At 44.1% G+C, this 12,657-nt stretch overlaps 1 protein-coding gene across 4 annotated transcripts in view; it reads left to right on the top strand.

The window, feature by feature from the left end:
* Positions 1-12,657, top strand: part of LOC134340316 (integrin alpha-6-like) — a 201,604-nt gene that overhangs the window by 132,798 nt on the left and 56,149 nt on the right. For all 4 annotated transcript variants that reach the window (XM_063037396.1, XM_063037395.1, XM_063037397.1 and 1 more), the window contains exons 6-10: positions 1,396-1,603; positions 2,887-3,080; positions 6,912-7,000; positions 8,608-8,735; positions 11,562-11,657. In XM_063037396.1, coding sequence (XP_062893466.1) covers positions 1,396-1,603; positions 2,887-3,080; positions 6,912-7,000; positions 8,608-8,735; positions 11,562-11,657 — 715 coding nt within the window. The remainder of the gene's footprint in view (positions 1-1,395; positions 1,604-2,886; positions 3,081-6,911; positions 7,001-8,607; positions 8,736-11,561; positions 11,658-12,657) is intronic.

The raw sequence follows: 12,657 nt of genomic DNA, 5'->3' as shown, positions 1-12,657 counted from the left end.
TTCAGATCCTGGACTAGTTGCTTGTCTTGAAGTTGTCTGTAGGATTTTCCCTTTCTTTCAGAAAACTACTGATGGGCTCCAATAATTCCACGGACCTATACACCAATCATTTCACAGTGCACGAGTGAGCAATGTCTTTAGGCTAGTCTTCATTCCAGCTCCTTGATGAAAATTTTCAACAGTCAGCGAATCTTCCATCGTAAGCGGATAAGGTTGATAATTTCCAGGAGAGCTTAAGTAACATTTTAAGCATCCATTTGCACGAAATTCTGGAAATTTGGGATCAAAATTTATTCAACCTTTAAGAACCGACATCCTTTCCTATCATTGCTGGTACTTTGCCCACTGGAACACTGAACGGTTTATGGAGTATTACATCAGCATTTTCCAATACTAAGTCAAATACATTCTTTGTCAACACTGTAGGTTTTAGTGCCACTAAGTTCAATGTTAGCACTCATGTCTGTGGAAACCTTGAAAACAAATATTACTGGTTATAGTTTATCTTTTGTGTCTGGGTTCATCGGGAGCAGGAGTGAGTGGTGGAAAATTCTTCACATAACTTTGTATGCTGCTTGCAAAACCAGGACTGATGTGTGAGATAATGTCTCTCTGTAGCAATTTGTTTAAAACCAAGTATTTTAAGACACCCAGACTGCAATAGTACATTCCAGTGAAGCACAAATGATCCCCAACACTGACACACAGTGTCACTGATGCAGATTTTTTGAGTGGGAGAAGGTTGTTCCTGGTTGCTGTGGCAACTCACCCACCCTGTAAATGACCAAATACAGCACCATGGTCTCTTGTAATCAAAGCCAAAAACAATTTCCATCATTGCACACTTTGAAAGTTGGGCACTATGGCCATTGAACACTTCCAAATGTCTAGGATCTATTTTAACCTAGTTGTTGCCACTCTCCTCTCAGCCTCCTACTAACCCGACTAGGAAAATGATATAGGTAGGAACAGCAATCAGCTTATAGTCTACCCAGTGTTCCCTCCAGCAAAGTGAGTGGAGAGTAATATGGTAAAATAGATGACAGAACCACTCCTATTGGTTTCTGGCCAGTGAGCTTGTTAGGATTGGCCCCAGTGTCCTTTTCCACTCTATGTTTCTAACAAATGTTTGCTTAATTTGCTGGCTCAGGTAACACGCCTGATATGTCCTGCGCCATACAACGTAATGTGGTTTACATTAGAGTCCTGAGCAATGCCTAATCAAGCTTATTAAAATAAATGACTTTACCTCATCCTCTTGATGACACTCTAACTGATCCCAACCCAGGTCCTCTATGCCCAATGCTCTGTTTCTAAACTTCCTTGCACATTACTCGTGCCAATATTTCCATAGGCAGTGCTTTTTTGTTTATTAACTGCTTGTGCCTCTTTCAGGGTTCTCTGTCGACTCAGGTAAAAGTCTCATTCGACAGAACATGTTGAGTGTTGTCTCTGGAGCCCCAAGAGCCAACCACAGAGGGGCAGTGGTGATCCTGAGGAAAGAAAGTGTCAACAGGCTAGCACCTGAACACATCCTGTGGGGAGAGGAACTCGGGTCATCGTACGGCTATTCCGTTGCCACGGTGGACCTCAACAGTGACGGGTGAGTGGAAACCTGTGAACTTCTTAATTGTCTCGGTTCCCGGATCTTAGCTCTGCAACTGCACTGAGATCTCTGCGTTCCTTGAATTCAGGCCTCTTTTGTGCATCCTCAATATTCTGATCTCTGCCAACGGTGGCTGCCTGATCCTAGGCTCAGAAATTCCCTCTTCAAACGTCTCTGCCTCCATTTCTACAGAAGAGTAAAAGAAAACAGCAGATGCTGAAAATAAGAACAGAAAATGCTGGACACACTCAGCAGTATCTGCAGAGAAAGAAGCTGTGTTAACTTTTTAGGTCAATAACTTTTCATTAAGACTAATCCCTTAGATACTGCATGGGCAAGGCAAGCCATCTACATGATACATAGACTACATTCTCTGTAGACCGTAAGAGGATTTCTAGCATTCCATGTTTTTATTTCTGGACCTGTTTCTTGCTTTAGCATTTCCCTTAAGATCTGCCTCTTTGTCCAAACTTTTGAGATCTGCCTGGGCGCCTCACTATGGAAGTGTAAGACCTTGGAGTTTAATCCAGTCTGAGTGAGTTGAGGCAGTACCATAAAGCCTTGGAGTGCTTGAACTGAATTGGTGATGTATTGTGTGGCAACAAACACAAAATGCTGGGGGAACTCAGAAGGCTAGGCAGCATCTATGGAAATGAATAAGCAGTTGACATTTTGGGCTGAGGCCCTTCATCAGGACTGAAAAGGAAGGGGTAAGACACCAGGATAAAAAGGTGCGGGTAGGGGAAGGAAGACTAGCTAGAAGGTGATAGGAGATAGGTGAAGTCAGGTGGGTCAGAAAGATAAAGGGCTGGAGAAGAAGGAATCTGATAGGAGAGGAGAGTGGACCATGGAAGAAAGGGAAGGAGGAGGGGTTAGGCAGATGAGAAGTGGTAAGAGGCCAGAGTGAGGAATAGAAGAAGAGGGGAGGGGGAGGGAATTTTTTTTTACCAGAAGGAGAAATTGATATTCATGCAATCAGGTTGGAGGCTACCCAGATGGAGTAGAAGGTGTTGCTCCTCCACCTTGAGGGTGGCCTCATCATGGCACAAGAGGAGGCCATACATAGACAGACTATTCGGGATGAGAATGGGACTTGGGGTTCAAATGTTTGGCCTCCAGGAAATTCCGCTTTTGGCAGGTAGGGTGGAGGTGCTCAGTGAAGCAATATGGCTGTTTTCATGAATGAGATATGAGCTGACTCCACCATAGTCAGATCAAGGGCAGCCTAGGGAAAAGTCAGCAGGCTCATGGGTAGACATTCCTTCCACATTATTTTGCAGGTGGATGGACCTTGTAGTTGGTGCTCCATACTTTTTTGACCGAAAGGAAGAAATTGGTGGTGCTGCCTACGTCTACATCAACCAGGCCGGCAGGTTGAATCGAGTAAACTGTGTCCGTCTGAATGGGACCAAGGACTCCTTGTTTGGACTGGCTGTGGCTAACATTGGGGACATAAATCAGGATGGGTATGAAGGTAGGTCTGTATTATTCATGCACAAAGTATTCCCGGGGATGGGGCTTGCACAATTTCTGTCACAATTTGGTTAAAATTATTTATCATCTAAATTCTGAAATGAAAGAAGGAGTTAGTCCTATAAACTCACCAAGGGTCCAAGAAGAAGAAGATACCTGAAACATTAATTATGTTGCTTTTAAAATGAAGAATGTTATTGGGGTTGAGTTTACAGTCTTCCAGGGTCAAGAGAGAACGAGCCCCTGGACACTGCCATAAGTATACCTATTGGAAATTCCTTAAGAAAAAATTAGATTTGCCTTTATGTTTCTTTTTGAGCAATTTCATTTAATAGTATAATAATATTGGACGTGAGGAGAAAAACAGGGTGGTGCATTTGATAAAGCATTTAGGAGTACATACAACCAGAGAAGGTAACCCTAATTAAGGCCTTCATGATTCATTGTTTAACTGGCATAAAACAATGAGCTGCAAGCCTGTGATTTCCGACACAGGGAGCTTCAAGCATCAGCTGTACCAGCCTAGGGAGCCAAGGTGAGTAACAGGTTAAAGGATAGAGAACCAGCCCAAACGTCTCTTGCACCATGAACTAAAGCATTGCCAAATGTTTGAGAGTCTGCTTGGTTTGGTACACATCACGGGATAGTGTTTGAATAGGTTGCACAAAAAAAGCTGTGCTTGAAATTTCAAAGGCTGGGAAAACAGTACTAACGTTATAAATTGAGGGGCACCTACTTCCACTCGGTGTCTGCTTCGTCCTGCCTATGTTCAAAGATTCCAATGGAATGGGGCCTTACAATTCAACTGTAATGCCATGGATAGAGGTAGGTGTGGTGGGATTATATTTCCACCTGAAACACCCATCAGTAGCTTCTTTACAATAGACATTTTAACATTTCTCCCATGTGAAGTGAGCCAATTTACTTTAGACAATTTCAGCCATATATTGCCAATGTTGGATTTTCAGTGCTGACCAATTACAGACCTGTGGTTAGAAAGGGACAATATGCAATGTCTACACACCAGCATAGTCCCAAGGTGAAACCTGGATTTTCTTGCACTTTCTGTGGGGTAGAGGCCAGAAAATTGCTTTTAAAGCTGTGAGTGCTTTTCCATCAGACCATAAGATCATAAGACATAGGAACAGAAGTAGGCCATTCAGCCCATCAAGTCTGCCAACCATTCCATCATGGCTGATTTATTATCCCTCTCAACCCCGTTCTCCTGTTTTCTCCCTGTAACCTTTGACGCGTTTACTTTGAACCTATCAACTTCAGTTTTAAGTATACCCAATGACTTAGCCTCCACAGCCATCTGTGGCAATGAATTCCACAGATTCACCACTCCCCTGGCTAAAGAAATTCCTTCTCATCTGCGTTCTAAAGGGACATCGTTCTATTCTGAGGCTGTTCCTTCTGGCTCTAGACTTCCCACTGTAGGAAACATCCTCTCCATGCCCACTCTATTTCGGTCTTTCAATATGAAGCTGAGTACCAACCACGAGCCCCATCTCCCCAGTCAGGGTTTAGGACTGTGTTGGTGTTGGATGTTCTGCTTGAGCACACTCCCAATGGAGAGAGGCCCAAGGAATTCTGATGTGTCCTGTGTCTAAATTTAACATTCGGAATGTCTCAAACAAAAAAAATTTTTTAAATATATAAAATGGCCTGAATAGTTTAGATATGGCAAAGTTATTTCCTATGGTAGGGAATTCTAGGACAAGAGGGCACAACTTAATGTTTGAAAGACATCCTTTTAGAACTGAGGTGCAGAGAAATTACTTTAGTCAGAGGGTGGTAAATCTGTGGAATTTGTTGCCATGAGCGGCTGTGGAGGCCAAGTCATTGGATGCATTTAAAGCAGAGATAGATAGGTTCTTGATTAGCCAGGGCATCAAAGAGTTTGGGGAGAAGGCAGGGGAGTGGGGATGACTGGAAGAATTGGATCAGCCCATGATTGAATGGCGGAGCAGACTCGATGGGCTGAATGGTCTACTTCTGCTCCTATATCTTATAGTCTTATGGTCTAAATAAAGTTGATTGCTCACATTTCACAAGCTTGAATAAACTGATGGATTTCCCCCTTTTTTCACATGAATTGATTTTGTGACTGATTTTATGAAAGTGCTGCAGAGAAGGAGATCGATTGCCTGGCCCCATGAGCAATCCAATTGGTCCCAGACTAGCACTGTAGTCCTGTAGTCCTTTTGCCAGTTGAATCTGCTGCGCCAACCTTTAAGGAAGTGCCTTGTAGATTATCAGTCATCATTATGCATACACCATTTTCCTACAGTCAATAACTTTGTAATGTATTTTTTAAAAATTACTGCAGAGTGAGTAACTGTTTCCGCCTTATTGAATGGCAATTCCTCTATCCAGCCTTGTGTCCACTTCCCCTGAAACTTTTTGAGAAAGTGCGCCATCTGCTGTCATACTTAATGAATGACCACAGGATGAGACTGAACTATAATTTCTACAGCCATGCAACCTGTTGGAATTCATTTATCAGGCTTGCAGTTGAGTGTAGTGCAGAGGGCTGATAACATTTTAACCCAAGCAGGTTTAAGATGCCTTATTCATCGATGTTGACCAAGGTGTCCACCTAAACCATTTTCCCACAAGTGACCCATATCCCTGGAAACATTTCCTGTCTGTACCTGCCTATGTTGTAATTGGACCCACCTCTGCCATTTGTTCTAGGAGCTTGTTCTGGGTGAAAAAAAATATCCATCAAATCCCCTTGGAATCTTTTCTTCTCACCTTAATCTATGCCTTCTAATTACAGTTTTTCCCACAATCCTGGGCAACAACTAAAAAAGCCCAGCTAAAAAGCTGACGTTTTGGGAAAACTGTGGCAACTTTCCAACAAATTGAGAGTGTGTGATGGTATTGGTTTATTATTGTCTCATGTAACCAGATACAGTGAAATACTCATCATACAGATCAAATATTACACAGTGCATTGAGCTAGAATAAGGTAAAACAATAATAATGCAGAATGAAGTGTAAAAGCTGCCAAAAATGTGCAGTGGAGATAAACGATAAGGTGCAGGATCATAACAATGTAGATCGTGAGGTCAAGAATCTATCTTTTAGTATAAGAGGTCCATTCAAGAGTCTGATAACAGTAGGATAGAAGCTGTCCTTTAGCCTGGAGGCTTTTGTATCTTCTGCCTGATGGGAGAGAGGAGAAGAGAGAATGTGTGGCGTTGGGGGGGGGGGGTGGAATTTGATTATCTGTTCATCTGTTCAACATCATTTTGAATGTACCTTGGGGTCAGGATGGCAGTCATAGTGGGAGAAAAGGTATACAAGACACAACTGGAGATTGCTGGATGCCTTTACAAATCCCAGACACAAAGGTCTAATTGAGGACAATGCAGCAGCAAATCTCCAGTGCTGGGAAGCTGAGAAGACACAGGAGGCTGTTCAGCCTGTCCCACTAGCCAGTGGCATCATAGTTAAACTGTATCCTAGCTCCATGTGCCTGCTCAGTCTCTATGTCCTTTAGTCCACTCTGGAGGGTGATTTATTATCAATCTCACATTAAAAAGGTTAATGAAGTTGGCACCTGCTGTTTGAGAGGGAGAGTTCCATCCTTCCACCTCTTAATGCATACAGAAATGTCTCTAAAGTTCACTCGTGATTGGCAGGGCTGTGATTTTAAAGCATCGTCCTCTTGCGCTTGATCCCAACAGCAGCAGAAATAGTTTCCGAGCTGCATTTTACAGGATAAATTTATGCTGATTGATTCCAGCAGTCTGGAAGTGTTTTACTCAGCATGCTGTGTACTTGCCTGTGCTGACAGAATACCTTTCTCTTGTTTTATAAGACATTGCTGTTGGGGCCCCATATGATGGACAGGGCAAGGTCTACATCTACCATGGAAACAAGTTTGGACTGAATACGATTCCTGCTCAGGTACCCAGCAAGGATTTACATGTTGAATTAAAGCCACAACTGAAGTTGTTGATAACGGATCTCATGCGAAGCCTTAGATTCTATTTCTAACCAAGTCAGCTGACCTTTGCAAGCTTTGCTGTTTTACAAAACATTGATGTTGGAGGTCAGCGTGATGCAGCGGGTAGTGGAGCTGCCATACAGATCCTTTGCGTAGGGTGGTAAATCATGAGGAGTGAGAGAGAATAGGGAAATGAGTGGAGGAATGAGATGGAAGGAAATCAGGGAGAATTGGTGGGCCGGCACAGACTCAATGGGCTGAATGACCTCCTTCTTTGTCATAAAAATTAGGAGGAGGTATGTAGTACCTTAACTGCTTGGAGACTGGAACAATTCCTTTATTTCACATGGGATGATCTATGAAATCTCTTGTTTTCCCTCAGTTCCACAGTGGTATAGGCAGGGTGGCAGAATGCTCTTTGTTCACCCCTGGACCTATTGATGTGAATCTAGTGCAGGGAATTAGGACCTCCTTTGCCTGTCGTTAGGATCCAAATGAAACGGGTTGCTCTGGTGACAGTCTGAGTGCAAGGTCAAGCCACAAAGCTGTCCTTAATTTGGGACAAAATTCGAAAGATTATAGATTTGTCACATGTACATCGAAACGTTGACATGTTGTTTGAGTCAACGGCCGACACAGTCTGAGATTGTACTGGGGGCAGCCCGCAAGTGTCGCCGTGCTTCCGACACCAACATAGCATGCCTACAACTTGGCAACTTGCTAACTCTAACCCATGTGTCTTTGGAATGTGGCCCAGAAGCTGGATCACCCGGAGGAAACCCACACAATCACTGGAAGAACGTACAAACTCCTCCTGGACATTGGCAGGAACTGCACCCCAGTCTTACAATTGGTACTGTAAAGTGTTACGCTATTGTGCTTCCCTAGATTCACTAGCAAATCAGAGGGTGAGATCCCTCCCTGCCCCCAACAAAATGGCTGAGCTGGATCAATTTACAATAAGCAGGCATCTGAAGAACTCTAGTTGTCCTGCCTTGAATTAGTGCACTTTGCTGAAGTACTTAATCTTACCCTCACCTATATTATATTTGATCTTGGAGTTCATGGCAAAAAGAGTGAGAAAGTTTTCCTTTCCTCAGTAGAGGAGAAAAATTTCAAAATCATTTCAAAATGATAGTGGGCTTTGGAAGGCCGAGGAACAATTTGGCAATGGAACTCCAACGTTCACCAATGAGCTCCTTTGGCATTGGATCCAGTTTTCCATGAGTCCAGTGTCAAGACAAGCACACAGCTGATTGATATAAATAATTGTATAGAAGGCTGAAGGCAATGAGTATCTCTACTGAGAGGGAGCCATTTTGACTTTGACTAAATCTATAAGACAAGCAATATTTGATGAGCTGCCCAGTTACTCTCAAACTGAGGTTGAATCAGGAGAACATGGGAACGGCGGGCTTGTCCGACAGCAACTAATTTAAATGAATAAGTGGATAAGGATTGTTGTTTCAGGGATTTTTATAAGGACTGAGTAAGAATGAAGTGCACTTGTTTACCAATGTGATGCTTTGCATTTCTTTGAATCTTGAACTATGTTTCCTTGTTATAGATAATTGAAGGAGAAACGGTGGGAGTGACAAAGTTTGGGTACTCCATAGATGGAGGAATAGATATCGATGATAATTTTTACCCAGATATGGTGGTCGGATCACTTTCTGACACTGCAGTTCTGTTCAGGTGAGACGTCACAGCGAACACCTACCTACGTGGGGTGCTCAACAGCTGCGGAAAGCGGCAGAGGCCAGGAACCCTAAACATGCAAAAATTTGCAAGCCTTTAGAGAAATGACTGGGTTTTGGAACTAGTGAGCTGGTCTGATAGAGAGCCAGCATTGACACAATGGGCAGAATGGCCTCTTATTCTATGACTGTCTTATGATTCAATGTAAATAAGAGGCACCTTTGTAGGTATTCTGGAAGAAGGACTAGTGCATAAATCATCTAGGCCAATCCTGTGACTAGTAAGTGGAATTAAGATATATTTATTGTGCTGTTAAAATGTACCAAGTGTGATTTTAAAGTAGTGTGCTTTTGTGGTCGCTTTAATCTGAAGCATAAAAAGAGAGAGAGAGAATAGACAGAAAAATGCTTAGCTGACCCAAAAGTTTAGAAACATAGAACATAGAAAACCTACAGCACAATACGGCCCTTCAGCCCACAAAGCTGTGCCAATCATGTCCTTACCTTAGAAATTACGTAGGGTTACCCATAGCCCCCTATTTTTCTAAGCTCCATGTACCTATCCAGGAGTCTCTTAAAAGACCCTATCGTATCTGCCTCTACCACCTTCGCTAGCAGCCCATTCCACACACTCACCAGTTTCTGTGTAAAAACTTACCCCTGACATCTCCTCTGTACCTGCTTCCAAGCACCTTAAAACTGTGCCCTCTCGTGCTAGCCATTTCAGCCCTGGGAAAAAGCCTCTGACTATCCACACGATCAATGCCTCTCATCATCTTATACACCTCTATCAGGTCACCTCTCATCCTCCATCGCTCCAAGGAGAAAAGGCTGAGTTCACTCAACCTATTCTCATAAGGCATGCTCCCCAATCCAGGCAACATCCTTGTAAGTCTCCTCTGCACGCTTTCTATGGCTTCCACATCCTTCCTGTAGTGAGGCGACCAGAACTGAACACAGTACTGCAAGTGGGGTCTGACCAGGGTCCTATATAGCTGTAACATTACCTCTCGGCTCCTAAACTCAATCTCGTGATTGATGAAGGCCAATGCACCATATGCCTTCTGAACCACAGAGTCAACCTGCGCAGCTGCTTTGAGCGTCCTATGGACTCGGACCCCAAGATCCCTCTGATCCTCCACACTGCAAAAAGTCTCACCATTAATACTATATTCTGCCATCATATTTGACCTATCAAGACGAACCACCTCACACTTTTCTGGGTTGAACTCCATCTGCACACTTCTCAGCCCAGTTTTGCATCCTATCAATGTCCCGCTGTGACCTCTGACAGCCCTCCACACTATCCACAACACCCCCAACCTTTGTGTCATCAGCAAATTTACTAACACATCCCTCCACTTCCTCATCCAGGTCATTTATAAAAATCACGAAGAGAAGGAGCCCCAGAACAGATCCCTGAGGCACACCACTGGTCACTGACCTCCATGCAGAGCGTGACCCATCTACAACTGGGTTGTATGTTTACTCAGGCAGTTACCTGTTCATAACCTGATCTGTTGGTCATATGGAAATGAACAACCCCAGTGTATAGCAGAGGGTGACAGAAGTTGTGGGAGAATGAGCAGGCACAGGGACAGTAACTGCCAGCCGGTCTCACTGACTCAGTGAGTGAGCGAATGAGTTGGCTCAGTGTTCCTGGGCCTGTTTGGCTCCACCCAGACCTCGAGTGTTGTGGCTGTGAGGTGGAGCGAGGAGGCACAGGGAATTGCCCCATTCCCACCCGGCAGAAGATGCTGGAGATCCCGGCAGCTGGCAAATCCATCTCCATCTTTCCCACCGGTCTCCCTAATGCTCATCCATATGTAGAGGTTGTCCACTGATAGAGCATTCATAACCCTGGATGCCGAATCAAATTGCATCATTTGAAACCGCAGCCAGCTGGGGATTTGACAATGTCAGAGGTGCATTAATAGTCTGACATGTTGGAGATGGGGAGAAATTGATTGGCATTATGCCAGTTTTTCCAGCATAAAATGAGTGCAAGGTGTCCACTTTCACAATGAGACAGCCTGTGCTTAGTCTGTTAGTTGCCGAGCACATTTTTCAGGCATTCTTGAGACAAATTTTACGAGCAGGCCTTATGCCTCAGGAGTATGTTAATGAGGGGCTTAGAGCCCACTGAAGACCTCTTGGTTGTCAGTGAGCTATGTGTTTCCCAATCAGCAACAGTACATTTGCATTTTCTATATAAAAAGGGGTATGAGCTCTCCAGGTTACAACGAAACTGCTGAAGGAACTCAGCGGGTCGCTGAGTATCTGTGGAGGGAAAGTAATTGTCAACATTTTGGGTCAAAACCCTGCGTCGGGATTGGATACAGTGTTTCAAACCAAAATGGTGACAGTTTCTTTCTCCTGACAGATGCTTGTCAACCTGCTGAGTTCCTCCAGCGGTTTCTTTGTTTTCCAGATTTCAGTGTCTTCAGTTTCCATGAGCTCTCCAACCCCAGCCTCCTACCAACCCTCCCCACTCCACCACAACAACAAGGGAATTCCAGATTCTAGTACACCCCTCATGGGACTTACCAATCTAGCCATCTCAGGCTCTCTGTCTGAGGATGTGTAATACCCCCTCCCCCAGGCATCTCGCCCCGGTCCAGAGATGAAGCACAAGGATCAATTAACATTGGGGACATACTGCTTTTGAGACTGCAACTTTAACTCTTGAAAGATATCAGAAAAAAAAGGTGCACTGAGAATGCCTGAGAAGTTCCAGATCCGAAGGCAAAGGTTAATAGACTGCGGTCAAGCCTATGCTCGATTTTCCCCAAGTGAGTTCTGAATCTTTGTCTTTTTTCCTCAGAGCATGTCCTGTCATTGATGTGACAACACGGGTCTCCGTTAATCCCCAGCAGATTGACCTGGAGTTAAAGAACTGCAGGAGTTTCTCAGGGATCTGGTAAGAATCTATCTCAAAAAGGACAATGGAACCCAGGGGGATGTTTCCCTGAAGCAAGGGAGCAGGAAACATCTGCTCTGGCTACACCAGGGGTCATTTAGTCTGCTCCCCCTTGAAAGGAAACTGTATTGCAATCACCTATTTGCAGATTCTCCATCTTGTTAAGATTCCTAAAAGAAGAAGACTGAGGGGTGTGGCTTGATTAAGGCTTCCTCTTGAAGGTGGATCCAAAACTTCGGCCGTAAATATAATAAATGCAGGCAACATTTCTGGGGAAAATTCTTTCTCCGGAGTGTGAAGAAACTCACTAACCTGTTTCTTTGCTGTACATTGTAAAGCAGAGATCCCTGTGGCTTGGTGAGTCAATGCACAGCTCCGCACTGGTGGGCCAGTTAAAGAGGGAAGGTCGACTTCAGCATTGGCCTCAGTACTCCTGGTCTGAAGTAAAAATCAGTCTAAACACCCCCCATATTCTGGGTGAAGTCCTGTTGAGGAGGGAAGGAGATTCACTCCTTGCTCATCATGTAATGACATTGTTAGTCTGCTCACAAACAATAAGGCTTTCAGCAGACAGGGCCATGTGAATAGGCCAAGCTCAAATTAGCCCACTTATCACACTGTATATGAAGGGTATGGCCAGGAATGGCTAGTGCAAGGGGGCATAATTTTAAGGTGTTTGGAGGGAAGTACAATGTAGAGTCCAGAGTTAAGTTTTTTCACATAGGGTGGTGAATGTGGGGAATGCCCTGCCGGGGGCATTTAAGAGAATCTTAGGTACATGGATGGTAGAAAAATAGGGGGTTATGTAGAAGGGAAAGGCTAGATTGATCTTAGACTAAGTCAGCACAACATCACGGGCCGAAGGACCTGTACTGTGCTATAATGTTCTATGTCCAATAACAAATGAGGGTGGGTACACAGACTACTTGTACCCAAGGGAAGATGTCCCACCAGCTTTCATTACCTTGAAGGAAGGAGATGAAAACCAAAGGAAACCCAC

Source organism: Mobula hypostoma, chromosome X1 (genome assembly GCF_963921235.1).
Source record: "Mobula hypostoma chromosome X1, sMobHyp1.1, whole genome shotgun sequence".
Classification (NCBI taxonomy): domain Eukaryota; kingdom Metazoa; phylum Chordata; class Chondrichthyes; order Myliobatiformes; family Myliobatidae; genus Mobula; species Mobula hypostoma.
The sequence above is the reverse complement of the archived record's forward strand: the minus strand, read 5'-3'. Positions and strand labels throughout refer to the sequence as shown.